This window comes from Stigmatopora nigra, unplaced genomic scaffold, assembly GCF_051989575.1.
Source record: "Stigmatopora nigra isolate UIUO_SnigA unplaced genomic scaffold, RoL_Snig_1.1 HiC_scaffold_25, whole genome shotgun sequence".
Classification (NCBI taxonomy): Eukaryota; Metazoa; Chordata; class Actinopteri; order Syngnathiformes; family Syngnathidae; genus Stigmatopora; species Stigmatopora nigra.
Genome location: NW_027551604.1, coordinates 923,152 through 938,116, shown reverse-complemented (window position 1 = coordinate 938,116; position 14,965 = coordinate 923,152). Strand labels below are relative to the sequence as shown.

The following is a 14,965-nucleotide window of genomic DNA, read 5'->3' as shown; positions in this document are numbered from 1 at the left end:
ATTTAAACCTATCAAACCATCCCAAACACCCCCCAAATCAACTTTGTACTGTTTATAAATGGCAGCCATGTTTTCCTTTAAACCCCCCATTGCTCAAATATAGTCAACTGCCAGCAAATGTTTGGCTCCTTCTTTCTGGGATAGGTGTGGGAGTCGGTCGGTCGGGTGGGTGGGTTTCTCACCAAAAAAAAATAAAAAGGGGAGTGGTCTTGGAGCAGTTTTTAAGCCAATCGGTGGGGAGTGGCCAATACACACACACACACACACACACACTGTTTCTCAGTCAGAATGTCAACGCATTGGCTCAGTGTGTAAGGCAACGTGTGGCGTTCGAGTGCGGGAGATGTTGTGACAGCGCCATCGCTCTTGGAGGGTCCCGGGGGGGCTTTTCCTTTCTTAACCAACCATTTTTTTAGTTTTGGATTGGACATTTTGTCATCACAGAGCGCGACGTGGATCGTTTTGAGGGAATATCGGACCGGGATCCTCGTGTTTGAAGCCATTGAGCGCTATTTGGGTGAGTGAAATGATGTTTTTGGATGATTTTGTGAATTTTTTGATAGTTAGGAGATGTGTTTTACGTTGTGAGGGCTTAAGGGGGAAGGGAAATGAGTTAGGAGGGGTTTAAATTGGGGGGGTTGGATGTGGCGGACCCCCGTTTAGGTATGAATGCCCCCATGGACGGAGTTCCAGATGTATGGACTCAGCTGTCGCCTGTCACTTGGGTGACAACTGCTATGACGGGGTTTGAACGCCGATCTGGGTGGGTTAGGGTCCCAGAAAAAGAGGGTAGTTGAGTGGGTGAGTTAGTTAGTTAGGGGAGTTAGTTGTGTGGGGAGATAGTTGGGGAGTTTGGGTTTTTAAAGGGGGTTGGTGGGCTTTTGGGAATGTGAAATATGTGCTTAAGGGTTGATTTTTTGGGCTTTTTGGGGGGTTTTGATGGGGAGGAGGCCAATTTGGAGGGACTGGGAGGGTTGGGAGTTTTCTAGTTCAAATGGATTGGATGTGGGGTTGTGATAAGTGAGTTTTAATTATTTGTTTATTGTTGAAAGTGGAAGTGAAAGGGTTAATCATGAAAATAATTGAACCAAAAAATATTTTTTTTCCAATTAATCATCATTAAGAATGTTTTTTTAAGGATATGTAAAGTAGTTGTCATTATTGGCTAATTTGAAAATGAATTTTCAGTTAAACGATAAAAAATAATGTGTGAAAATTGAAATTAATATTATTATTTAACATAAATATACTAAAACTGCCCTTTTTTTGATTAATCATCTTTAAAAAAAGTCAAGTATTTTAAGTATATGTAAAGTAGCTGTCTTTATTGGCTAATTTCCAATTTTATTTATATCAACCAACAGTTAAACAGTAAAAAATAAAGTGCGAAAATTTAAATTAATATTATTATTTAACATAAATATACAAAAACTGCCCTAGCACATCCCCTGTCCCCATTTATCCTTCGTTTAACATAAATAAAAGAATACATAAAGTTATTTAGTTCAATTATTGCAACATATTATATAAATATTTACATGGCCAATGGGATTTTGACTAAATATTACACCACATTCATTAAAACTGTAAATACATACAAATATTATGACTTATTTTATGAATAACCTGACCTGATTGGTTCTACAACATCATGTGACTCAACTGTCCAAAAATGGTCCAATTCCCACCACCATATAAAAAAAATAACCAAAAAAAATGGCATTTTCCTTAAAAAAAAAATAAAAAAATGTCACAAATGTCACGAGTGTCAATCATAAAGTGAATAATAAACACATTGTCACAAGTGTCAATCAAAAGTGAGCAATCTCCTGTTTTCATTGGCTGTCATGTGACCATGCAGGTGTCCCCCAAAAAACTGCCAAATTTTCTAATCCAACAAAATTCAACCTTCGCGTCACCCACAAAGAATCTTAACAAAAAAAAAAACATTTTTATTTTTTTAAGTCATAAAGAGTGCGGTAAACCTCATTAAAGCAAAAAGTCCAGCAAACTCGGTTGCCATGGTCACGGGTTGATGATGTCATCGGGCCCCAGGACTCTCAGGGGGGCTCCGAGGGGTTTGTTTTTGGGGGGGTTATCCAAAAGTAGGAGTGGAAGTTTTCTTTAATAAACGGAGCGTGATTATGAAACGCATTGTTTCATTTTTTTTGGAGATATTTCCATTTTTTTTTTACTTTGTGCCAGTTTCCGACAAAAAAAAAATGTAAACGACTGATTTAGAAAAGGAGGAAGAAAACGTAGGAGCAAGGTGATGGTGTCCCCTAGTGGTCACACATGGGAAAATGTCTTGAACTATTAGCAACCCTAATAAAAAAAAACACACGAGAGTAAAGTACTTGTATTTAGCACCTAATTTGCAGTACTTCAAACTATTTTCCCAAATTAGAATGAACGTGCTTGTGGATACTTTTGAAAGTATATTTATAGAACCAAAAGTAGTACCGAGGGAATTAAAGGGTCCACTAATAGAAACAAAGTGACCTATACTTTGCTAAAAACTATTTCTAAAATGCCACACTACATTAAAAATAAACCATGTTTTTGACAGACTGCAGAAAAACAAGTCACTTCTAATTTTTCGGATTTTAATGTTATTTTACGATAAAAAAATGAAAGATTGTTAAAGTAAAGATGGAAATTAGCCCTTAGCTACAATCTTACATATGTTTATTAACATGAATATAGATTTGTTCATTAATATGTGTTGTTTTTTATTAAATAAATCAAACTTAATGATGCTAACTAAATGTAGCCATACAGGAAAAAAATAATCTAATAATAAAGCTAGTTTGCATTGCAAATTTGCTACTTATTTTACAAAAATAAGCATTATTTTACCTAATTAGGAAATATTTGAATAGAATGCTGAAATTAATGTTAGACTTATTAAGTTTCATTTATATAATACAGGAGAGCATATATTAATGAACATATATAGTCATACCTCTACTTTGTAACTTGAATATTTTGTAAGCAGATCAGTACTTTGCATGTAAAGTCCGTAATCATTTGCCACTACTAACTCAACCCCTTGAAATTTTGTAAGAAAGATGAATGAAACAGTTAAAAAAACATGAAAAAAATAAAAACATTATATATTAATGTCATTACATAAAAAACAAGCATGCAAAAACGTGTTCTATTTGTGCTATAGTAAAGTACAATAAGGAAGAAGCTAACGTTAGCACACGAAAACACATCTAAACAACTTTAAATAATGAATTCAAATAAACTCCTCAATAAATACAACATTTTTAAAAAGTCTGTTCAAATTGCTGTTCAGTACCAAAAAGCTACACTAATGAGTCGTCACTTTTAATGCTTTATTCTGCTTCAATTAGCATAGCTATGCTAGCAAGTAGCTAACGGATACAGAAAAATTACAATTAGAGGGATTTTGTAACCTGAAAATGTCATACTGAGAGAAACTCATAAGTAGAGGTATGATTGTATATGAATATATTTGTTAGATTTTAGCCCAAAGCTAATTATTATTAGCCTATTAGCCTAGTTGTGGCGTTTTGTAGCATTTCATTTGGATGTCTGGACATTTCGTCATTCTACTTTTGTTTTATTTTCCGATAAACTTCATCCGGGAATGTCAATAAACAACTTGAGTTGAGAACTCAGCCTCTTTTGGGAAGAATTATTCATTCGTCTGCCAAACCGCAAAGTTGCCAGCTAGCATCTGGCGCTCGTATTTCAAATTTTATCCCGCAAATTAATAGCCAGCATCTCCAAAAAAGTTGACGTAACGTTGTATGTGGTAATCGGGTGAGAGAGCATTTACTGTGGTGATGTTTAGAAGGCTTGTCGGATAAATGTTTAGCACGTGTGGCTAAGGCGTGTTAGCGTTGAGGACCTAGTTGAAGCCAGTAGGTCTGTTTTTAGTCGGAGTGCCTTGTAAGGAAGGCAACTTCCACGCTTGGACGGCAAATTTGCGCAAACAATGGCAGACGTAAACAGGCCAGCGTGTGTTTGGCTTGTGATTGGACGGCGAGGCAGGGTCGGTGGACTGGCAGAGTGGTCCTGTGTACCCATAAATTGCTTTCAAGACAAACATTGGGGCAGCCATTTTAAACCTAAGGCCGGCGAGGAAATGCAAGAGAGTAGAAGTAGAAACTGATGCTTGTCAAAGGGGTTTTAAGAGAGCTGGAGATGTGAAATTCGTCATTTTCTGAACTGTTTTAGCCTCACTAGGGTCAAGGGGGTGCTGGAGACTATCCCAGCAGACTTTGGGCAAGAGGGAGGTGGTCAGCCAATCACAAGGCACGAACAGACAAACAACCAATCGTAGCTATAGAGCAATTTAGAGTGTCCAATAAGACTAAAATGCATGTTTTTTGAAATGCGGGTGGAAACCGGAGTACCCAGAAAAAACCTACAAAATGAATTTAAAAAATAAATAAAATTTCCTAATAGTATTATTGTCAATGCTATTTTTTTTTTTTAAATTTACTCTTTTGGCAAAACAGAAAAATATTAATCATTTGAGTGGTTAACATGTCCGCCTCACAGTTCTGGAGTCGTTGGTTCGAACCCAAGTCTGGGACTGTTTACTTGGTATTTGAACATTACGCCTTGGGCTTGTGTGGGTTTCCTCCGGGTACTCCAGTTTCATCCCACATTCCAAAAATATGCATGCTAGGCTAAGCTAGCTGGTTGAAGACTCTAAATTTATTTATTTATTAATGAGACAATTATGTAAATCATTTTCAATGTGTATTTTTTGTCAATGAATGACATTTGACTGTTTCCAATACTTGATGTGATACTGAAAAGAAGTATTCTGAAAATTCTGCTCAATATTTCATTTGTATATTTTAAGAAAACATAGTTTTGTGTTCCTTTGTGCTATTTTGAGCATACTTTTATTTTGGCAAATCTGTCTTGTGTTTCACAAGATAAGAAGTATTACTAAATTATTGTGGACTTAAAAAAAAAAAAAAAAAAGATTAAGCCCCTCCCTCCGACCTTTTCCCCTCCCTTATCGCCCCCGGCCCGGTGACTCCACCCCTGCCACGACGCCACCGCCAGCCGCTTAGGGGATGGAGAGGAAAGAAAAGCCCACCGGAAGGGTTCGAGACCACACTGTTTGCCTTACAGTTTTTTTTGCATATTTTCAGGACGGGGGTCCGGAAGGCTTTGACCCAATCCCCTGTTGTGCCAAGAATTTTTTTGTTTTAGTATTTGTATAACTGCCCACGTTTGTTGAGAATAGACATTCAAAAAAATCATTCAAATTTTTACCTTTAAGCCCCATAAATACGAGTTAAAAATATTACAGTAAACCAGTGACCTTAAATACTACAAAAATATGTATTATTTGTATAGGTGTCTTTAGTAAATATTTATTTTGTAGGATGTTGGCTAGTCCAGTTTTTAAGCCCCGACTTTTGTCATGATCCAGCTGGAAAGCTGTTTGATTGGATGCCTTACATTACTGATGTCAAAGTGGCGGCCCGGGGGCCAAATCAGGCCCGCCGCATCATTTTGTGCGGCCCGGGAAAGTCAATGATGAGTGGTGATCCAATTAAAATGAATACTATAGATGTATATTACATTTCCTGCTTTCCCCTTTTAAATCAATAATTGTCATTTTTTAATCCATTTTTTACATGTTTTTAGTTCAAAAATCATTTTGTAAAATCTAAACATATATTTAAAAAAAGCTAAAGCAAACATTGTTTTAGAACTATAAAAAAACGGAATATTCAGGGCTTTTAATCCAGTACTTTTAATCCATTTATTTAAAAAAAATCTAAATATTATTGGCTGTAAAGGCTAAAGCAGTAAAAAACTTTGACTCGGCGAGGATTAAAGTTTGGCACGTGGCGGAAAAAAGCCGGCGTCTGACCGCGGTCGGCCCGCAACGGAGCAGCCAGGCCCTCCGAGTCCTCCAAGCCACTGACCGCGGATTCGACTGCCTTTAAAGTTTCAGTTCTTCCAAAAGAACCCCACTGGTTTGAATTCCACCTGTTCCCAACCAAAAAAATGTCAACACTATGCGGCTTCCACCTTTAATATGTTCTCTGAAATGTTGATAGGCTGTTAATGAGGATTCCACTCCCCCAAAATACTACTAAAAAAATCTGTCAGTCTATTAATGTTCTTATTTTAGGAAGCCCTTCATAACTCCAAACTCTCAAAGACCCTCCAAATCTGTAAAAGTTGGATAGAGGACACTCATTCATTCATTTTCTGAACCGCTTATCCTCACAAGGGTCATGGGGGTGCTGGAGCCTATCCAAGCTGAATTCAGGCAGGTAATACTTAACCGTCGGCCAGCCAATCGCAGGGCAAAAATGACACCAACAGCCAATCATAGCAAAGGTTTGGCAATTTAGAGTTTTCAAGTAGCTAGCCTAGCCTAGCATGCAAGGACCCAGCTGGGATTGAACCCGCGACCCCAGAACTGTGAAGCCGACTAAAAAGATGCTAAAAAGATTCATATTTTTGCGGTTAACCAAAAAAAGTTTTTTTTTTTTTAAATAGCATTATGAAAAATACTATTAGGGGATTGTTATTTTTTTTGGGCATCAAACTCGCGACCCCAGAACTGTGAAGCCCACATGCTAACCACTAAAATTATTAATATTTTTACGGTTGGCCTAAAAAGTAGAAAAAATGCATTAGAAATCATAATATTAGGTGATTTTTTTTGCGTCGGGTATTGAACCCGCGACCCCAGAACTGTGAGGCTGACACGCGAACCACTCCAATAATATTAATAATAAAATATTTTTCGGGTAAGCCAAAACAAGAAAAACTTTTTAAAAAATAGCATTAACAATAATACTATCAGATGAATTTTCATTTTTATTTTTTATTAATTTTGTAGGTTTTCTCTGGGTATTCCAGTTTCCTCCCACATTCCAAAAACCTGCATTTTAGCCTAAATGGACACTCAAAATTTCTCCGCTGGACTGCCTGATCCCAAATCCATTTTTTTTAAACTTTGGAGCACGTTTTGTAGAATGTGGGCGGGGCTTGTGACTAAGTTAACAGTCGGACATGCGGACAGTGTCAGCAGAGTGAAGCGTTTGCTTACAAAGCGCCACTCTTTGTATTTGCTACGCACGCGACGTCTTCCCGCGATGGGCCGGCCTTCTCCAAGAAAAACAAACAACGGCTCGCCAGTTCCGTGTGGATTTTGTTTGATTTACAGTCACACAGTCGGCCATTTTTTCAAACTCATTCCCGACGATATATGGTGCTTGACTATAGGAAAGTCGCCATGGCCTAGTGGGACCCCAAAAGTGGGCTTGCTATCTTTTGGACTAAAAGAATGATAAGACAGTCAGTTATGTCAGTTTTTCCATTTCCGACTGTAACAAATACACTAACACAGACATTAATGACCTCATGGTTGGAAGATTACAGGTCTCGTGAGAATTTGAGACCGGATCTGGGTAAAGATCCAAAGAATCTGGTCATATTTCTTTGGGGTTGTGGATTGTTTTATACTTCAAATTCATTTGACATAAATACAAGAGTAGGAATTGCTTTTTGAGGTTGATTTAGGAACATATTAATAGGCATATTCATGTTAATTTACTGGCTTATATGAGCATAAAAACATATGTAAAAAAAACATCATGCTAATGAGCATATATATGCCGGATTTACTCGCATATAGGCCGTTTTTGTCAAACAAAAAAAAATGGCCGAATTGAGGGTACGGCTTATATGCGCATAAAAACATGACATGTCAAAAAACATCATGCTAATGAGCATATATGATGTATTTATTTGCATTTAAGAGTTTTTTTTGTCTGACTAAAAATGGCTGAATCAAGGGTACGGCTTATATGCCCAAAAAAACATGACACGTCAAAAGAACATCATGTTAATGCTCATTAGCATGAAGTTTTTTGGCAGGTCATGTTTTTATGCGCATATAAGCCTTACCCTTGATTCAGCCATTTTTTTGTCGGACAAAAATTTATTTACTCGCATATAAGCCGTTTTTGCCGGAAATTAAATGATGACTGAATCGAGGGTAGGGCTTATATGCGCATTAAAACATGACATGTCAAAAACATCATATTAATGAGCATATATATACGGTATTTACTCGCATATAAGCCGTTTTTGTCGGACAAAAAAACGACTGAATCAATGGTACGGCTTATATGTGCATAAAAACATCACATGCCAAAACATGCTAGGTGCTTTTACTAAATGGAAGAGAATTACACAGTCACCTCTAGAGCCAGCTCTTGTTGTTTTGTAGGAAATTATTTTTTAACTCATTTTTGCAGCTTTTTGATGGAAAATTTTGTAAAAATAGTTAGCGTGGTGTCTATCTAACCTGCCTTTAACCACCCAAATCCGGTTGAATGAGCTCCAGACTCCTCCTACATTGACATAGCACTTCAAATCTGTACAGATTGGCTCAGGAAAGTCACTAAGATCTGTAAATTTTGGCTCAGAAAAGGCACATAACCATGGCCTTTTCCCATCAGGAAAAATTAGTTGAAAACACCACCGGAATCTTGCTTTGTTTTCCCCTTCTTTACTTCCGTCTCCACACGATGTTTCTGTCAAGGTAATTGACAATGAGGGCAAGCAAGTCGGGTTTGAACCAAAGTCCGTTTCCTTCCCTGTGTGCAGCGGCACTGAAGCATGTGCTTAATTAGAACAAAAACTACAAAAAAAACTCGCAAGCGCTTTCTCCAGGAATGTTAATCATTAGTGGGATCCCGACTGAGAAAGCCTTAACTGTTACGGACCCTCGTTCGGATTCCCCGCACTAAAAAAAATACAAAAAAATGCTTCCACATGTGTACGATGAAGTCTTGGTGTGATTGGTCGCCGTGTGGTAACTACATCTCTACAATTTCTGGGTAGAGCACACATGACAGGTAGTTGGAGGGTGAGGGGTGGGCGTGGCTTAGTCTAAATGGAGTTTGAAGCAATTGGATTGGCTTGTTGGGATGGAAAATGATGGGATTTTGGGATGTAATGTAGTAGGATTCAAACCCGGGGAACCTAATAAGGATACTAACAAAAACTATTGAGTGTGGGATGAATAAAGTTTAATGTAATTGTATAGCTAAAGTAAGATATTCCGAAAATAACAGTAGTGTTGGAATCAGATAATAAAAGTGAAGTTGACGGGGAGCAATAGCATTAGCAACAGGTTAGCGGTCTATAATGTCTTTTACTGTGTCTGTATTCTCACCCTCTTGCTACTGTTAACATGAAATTTCCAGAAAATGGGTTGAATAAAGTTATCTTATCTAATACTACAGTTTGGCAGTCCATTTTTAAAAAAATGGGATTGGATTAGATAACTTTATTTATCCCGTATTTGGGAAATTTGGTTGTCACAGTAGCAAGAGGGTGAGAGTGCAGACACAGAAAAAGACATTTTAGATATAAATAAATAGGTAATAAGTAAGTTAATAGATAAATAAATGAATAAATATGTAAATAAATAAGTGTGTTGCTGAAAAAAAATATATATATACATATACACATACACATGCATATACAGGTGTACATACACATACATATATATAAATAGAAGCACATATATACATACACATACATATATAAGCACATTTATACATATATATATACATACATGCACAGATGTACATTCATGTACAGTGTTCCCTCGGTTATCGCGGTTAATGGGGAGCGGGACCACCCGCGATAGGTGAATTTCCACAAAGTAGGGTTTCCCCTTCAAAAATGTTTAATTTGAATTTAATTCAAAACAATTTTTTTTTAAAATTTTTTATTTTATTTATTTATTTATTTATTTATTTTTACCCCCCTGTATACAGTACACCATATCGAATATGGGTAGAGAGAGTGAAATTCATGTTATAACAAAAAAAAACTGTAAAATATGTTGTTTCAATGTAATATTTGTATTTTTTCCCCCAAAAAATCTGCGAAGCTCTGATTCCGCAATAGCTGAACCGCGAAGTAGCGAGGGAACACTGTAATACAGTAGGTCTTAACACTCAGCCATTTGTTTAGTTAAAGTGCCTGACAGCTAAATAGAGTTATCTTTCTAAATTTCATATGCTAATCAGTTGAATCAACGGCATCTAGTAACAATTTGAATCTTAGTTTATCACCCAAAAAACTATATTAACAGTCCAAGCCTGACTATCCAATCACTGGGCCTAAAAAAATATAAATTCACCATGTTTTGACTCTCCATTCATTCTTGTAGCAACGCAGTACTAAAATCTATTCTCCACACTTTGTAAGTCTTTCCCCTTGAGTCACTTTCCCTCAAAAAACAACATTATTTTTCCTTACCAAATCCACCTCTGCCAGTAAAAAAGTTAGCTAGAATGTAATAATCAACGATGTGCAACGTGTCGCAGTGAAACAGTAAAAGCCGGGGTTACTCCGGGGTTACGGGGCTAACGAGCCTCCAGTCTGACCCGAGTTTGCCTGCCGCAAAGCAGCTAAGTCAATATCAAGACGCCGTCCGTCGGGCCACTCACGCCAGTTGACCTTTTCCTCCCTCTTTCCCAAGACGTAAAAAAGAATTGTTGTTACAGTAGCGTGCTCAACCTTTACGGTCCTTTATAACCGTGGCTTTTGTCGGGGCTTGTGTCCTTTTAATACCCGTAGCGGCCTCATTTAAACCCGCAGAGAATGGCTACGTTTTTTTAGCTTCGGGGTGCTTCTTCAATGAAAGCCCGTTAAAAAAAGTGACCTTCCCTTTGCCCGGATTTTACGACACGGGTTGGGACTTTCATTGGGGTTCCTTTAAAATGTTAGGCTTGAACTCTTGTGGTGGTTCAGTTTCTGGGATTTAGCGTGTTTGGACCGGTTTTTATCGAGGGGGGTTGGCAGTCGATTGCTTTGGTCTGGTTATTGTTGGGGCTTGTTGGTTGTTAGCTAGCTGGTTGCTAGTTTTATTTTAAGGGTAGTGAGAAGGTGTAAACCAGGTGTGAGGTGGCGTTTAGGTGGTTTTGTGGCTATGACCGGGGAAAAGGGCCGTAAAGGCCGCAGGCCGTGGATTTATTGGTCATCTGGTGCTCTCAAGAGGTCACGGGTCAGGGATGCTTGACTTTATATTATTCAACGGTCGGAGGTGAACCTTGAACTGTGTCCGCACCTCTGGTGATGGTGGTAGTAGTTTAGCGGGTGATCTGTAGATGCTAGATTTGGAGAGACTATGGCGAGGAGTATGTCAGGGGTGGGCAAATTTTGGGGTTCGGGGGTCATATTGAGTTTAAAAATGTGACAGATGGGCGGGGTTAGTACAAGATAGGATACATATAAAAAAGTGCATCCGTTAACAGTACATATGAAACAGAAACAGAAAAATAGGACTCAAGTATTAACATACTCATCACTCCTGATTCAAGTCAAAAGTAAAAAGTCAAGTAAAAAGTATAAAGTACAAAGTCAAGTAAAAAGTATGAAGAACAAAGTAAAGTCAAAGGTATGAAGAACAAAGTAAAGTCAAAAGTATAAAGTACAAAGTCAAGTCAAAAGTATAAAGTACAAAGTCAAGTCAAAAGTATAAATTAGAAAAGTACAAAGTCAAGTCAAAAGTATAAATTATAAAGTACAAAGTCAAGTCAAAAGTATAAAGTACAAAGTCAAGTCAAAAGTATAAAGTACACAGTCAAGTAAAATGTATAAAGTACAATGTCAAGTAAAAGTATAAAGACAAAGTCAAGTAAAAAAGTATTAAGTACAAAGTCAAGTCAAATGGAATGTATTAAGAAATATTAATATGTCATTTAAAAAAGATAGAGGGGCTGTAAAACACCAAAAATAAACAGGAGTGGCCAGAGCTACTGACACGGGTTTCCGCGTGACGGCGCCATCTTGGGGAAAAATATCAAACATTATTTGGACAATGTCGGCGGGCCGGATTAAAAAGCCTAGTGGGCCATATGTGGCCCGCGTGCCCTAGTTTGCCCATGCCTGGACTAAGTGGTTGTCATGAGGATTTGGAGTGGGGGTGCAATTTTGAACCATAAAACTTGGGATTAAATGTTACGCTTGGGAAAACAGTTTTTCCTCATTTTCTATTTCACTTTCTAGTTATTTAAGCAAATTTTAGGTCAAAATACTTCAAGCTTCTTATTGCTATTGAAACAACAGCTAACGGCTAGCATGAAGTTTTATGGTTACCATTTAAGCAACACACACAAAAAAAACTAAAGCTAAACATATACAGTGCAGGAAAGCAAACATACATTATAGTATAATAATAGTATAAAATTACTCACGGTTATTGTGTCCATCTTCTTTGTCCTCCGCAAAGAATGTACACATTATTGAGGAGCCGCAATTCCTGTATACGTGTACAGTCTAGGTACATGGTACTTAGAATACATCACGTGGTCCTACAAGAAGATCAAGACGTAAAAAATAATGAGCCTTACAATGTATGTTGAAAAAGTGATTCAAAAATTTAATACATTTTTGATAAGTTATTCAATAATCTCATTTTCAGTTCATCGTAATTGCAGATTTAAGACAAATATCATAACTCTTGACTCGTTCTCACCTTTAATACATATCTCCAAGTTGTGAAAATATATAACTGAGTTAATGAAACAAAAAATAAATTTAAAACAATAAATTCTTTATTATTATCATTAATTTTAAAAAGTATACCATGTATAATATGGCTATTTTTTATGCAAAAAGTGAGACCAAATACAGTAAAGCTTATATTTGTATATTTACTCGTATCTCAAATCAAATTTTCTCATAAAAAGCACTAAAAACACAAAAAACCCTAAAAAAACTGTCGTATTTCAGGGCAAAAATTTGCTCGAAAATGTTCCTCGTCTTTCAAATTTCTCTAATGTTGGTACACTCGTATGTCAAGGTATTACTGTATTACCGAGTTTAGCATGTGCTTGTCGGACTCTATTAAAAATACCTTGAGATACGGTCTCAGTGCGTCCCTAGACCCAATTCACTCGTATCTCAAGTCCATTTTCCCATATAAAAGAACTAAATACACAAAAAAACCTAAAAACTTGTATATCAGGGCAAAAATTTGCTCAAAAATTTCCCTCGTCAAATTTCTCGTATGTTGCTACACTCATATGTCAAGGTATTACTGTATTACCGAGTTTAGCATGTACTTGTCGGACTCATTATTAAAAATACCTTGGGATATGAGCTTAATACGTTCCTACACCCAATTCACTCGTATCTCAAATCCTTTTTCCCATATAAAAGAACTAAATACACAAAAAACCTAAAAAACTTGTATATCAGGGCAAAAATTTGCTCAAAAATGTTCCTCGTCAAATTTCTCATATGTTGGGACACTATTACTGTACTGCGATTAGCGGCTAGCATGGTGGTTGTTTCCTCCGAGTTTAGCATGTGATTGGAGGAAGTATACCATGCTGCCCCGCCCCTTTAAGACGTGCTAATGGAGGACAAAAGCTTGGAGGTTTGGCGTGAAAGGCTAGCTTGTCTTCCCTGGACTTGGCTGCTACAATGTTTTTGTATCGAGAGGACAATTTCCCCAATCAAATCTGACTATGCTAATCTATTAGCACATTAACTTTGGACAATATACAGTAATCCCTCAAACATAGCGGTTAATATAGACCAAAAATGGCCGTGACAATGAAAAAACGCAATTTGCAATAAACGAGAGAAGACTACCTCCATTTTGTTGCCGTCCACTACGCAAATAAAATAAAAGTGTTATAAAAGCCGAGAAGAATGACACTTTACAATCTCCATTTAAATTCTAACAATTGAACGCAAAGCCGTCAACTTTTTTCACTGCTTGTTTTGCGGCTGACGCCAAGTCGAGACCCGCAACAAAAATAAACAGCTTCTAAAACTTAAACAAAGCTCCTTTACTCGTTAAATAAAATCACCGCTAACGTGTCAAAAACTTAAGATTGTTTTCTTTTATAATCCGGACTTTAAATCGATTGGTAGCCCCCAAGAAAAGAACTTTTTGAGAGTTTTTTTTTTTTTTGGGTCGAGGTGATTGACAAAGGTGCGAGTGTCCAAAGATGGCCTGGAAGTGGTGACTTTTGTTTTGTGAGGCAACAGGAAAAGTCTCATGTTGTGACATTCCAACAGAGTTGAAGGAGAGGCAGAGGTCAGTTGAAAAACTCCCTGGGGAGTTTCACTAGATGACCAGTCAGGTATGTACAGTCACTAGCTTTACATCTGCTAAGTCTCCCTCCACTATGCCTATGGATTTAGCTAAATATTCTTACTAGGTACTCTTATTTCTCTTTTATAAAGTGGTATCTTGAGATAAGAGGTTAATTTGTTCCAGGATTGAGCTCGTAGGTTGATTTACTTGTAAGTCAAATGAATGTTTCCTATAGAAATGAAGTAAAAACTAGTTAATTGGTTCCAACCGTCTGGAAAAAACACCCAAAATGGGATATTTGATTGGACAAATATTTTTTATTTGTTCTAATTTGCCATCTATTAATAAAGTAAGAAATAACTAGGGGTTTTAAAGTAGTAAAATGTGTTTATTAGAAGTAAAATGTGTTTCATAGTAGTAAAATGTTTCATAGTACTAAAAAAAGTGTTGAATAGTACTAGAATGTGTTTGATAGTACTAAAATGTGTTTGATAGTACTAAAAAAGTGTTCAATAGTAGTAAAATGTGTTTCATAGTACTAAAAAATGTTTCATAGTACTAAAAAATGTGTTTAATAGTACTAAAATGTGTTTAATAGTACTAAAAATGTGTTTCATAGTACTAAAATGTGTTTGATAGTACTAAAATGAGTTTGATAGTACTAAGATGTGTTTGACAGTACTATAATGTATTTGATAATACTAAAAAATGGGTTTGATAGTACTAAAAATGAGTTTGATAGTACTAAAAATGTGTTTGATAGTACTAAAATGTGTTTGATAGTACTAAAAATGTGTTTAATAGTACTAAAATGTGTTTGACAGTACTAAATTGTGTTTGGTAGTACTAAAATGTGTTTCATAG

General features: G+C 36.6%; 2 protein-coding genes across 3 annotated transcripts in view; one reads left to right on the top strand and one right to left on the bottom strand.

Annotated features, from left to right (window-relative positions):
• Window positions 1–276: 276 nt before the first annotated feature.
• The window catches only part of prickle1a (prickle homolog 1a), a 31,911-nt gene continuing 17,222 nt past the window's right edge, over window positions 277–14,965 (top strand). Inside the window, exon 1 of the mRNA XM_077711115.1 lies at window positions 277–517. The gene's annotated coding sequence lies outside the window, so the exon portion shown is untranslated. The remainder of the gene's footprint in view (window positions 518–14,965) is intronic.
• LOC144192084 (uncharacterized) overlaps window positions 12,243–14,965 on the bottom strand; it is a 34,778-nt gene continuing 32,055 nt past the window's right edge. For both annotated transcript variants that reach the window (XM_077711118.1, XM_077711117.1), the window contains exon 10: window positions 12,243–12,362. In XM_077711118.1, the coding sequence (XP_077567244.1) occupies window positions 12,291–12,362 (72 nt within the window). In that variant the 3' untranslated portion in view covers window positions 12,243–12,290. The remainder of the gene's footprint in view (window positions 12,363–14,965) is intronic.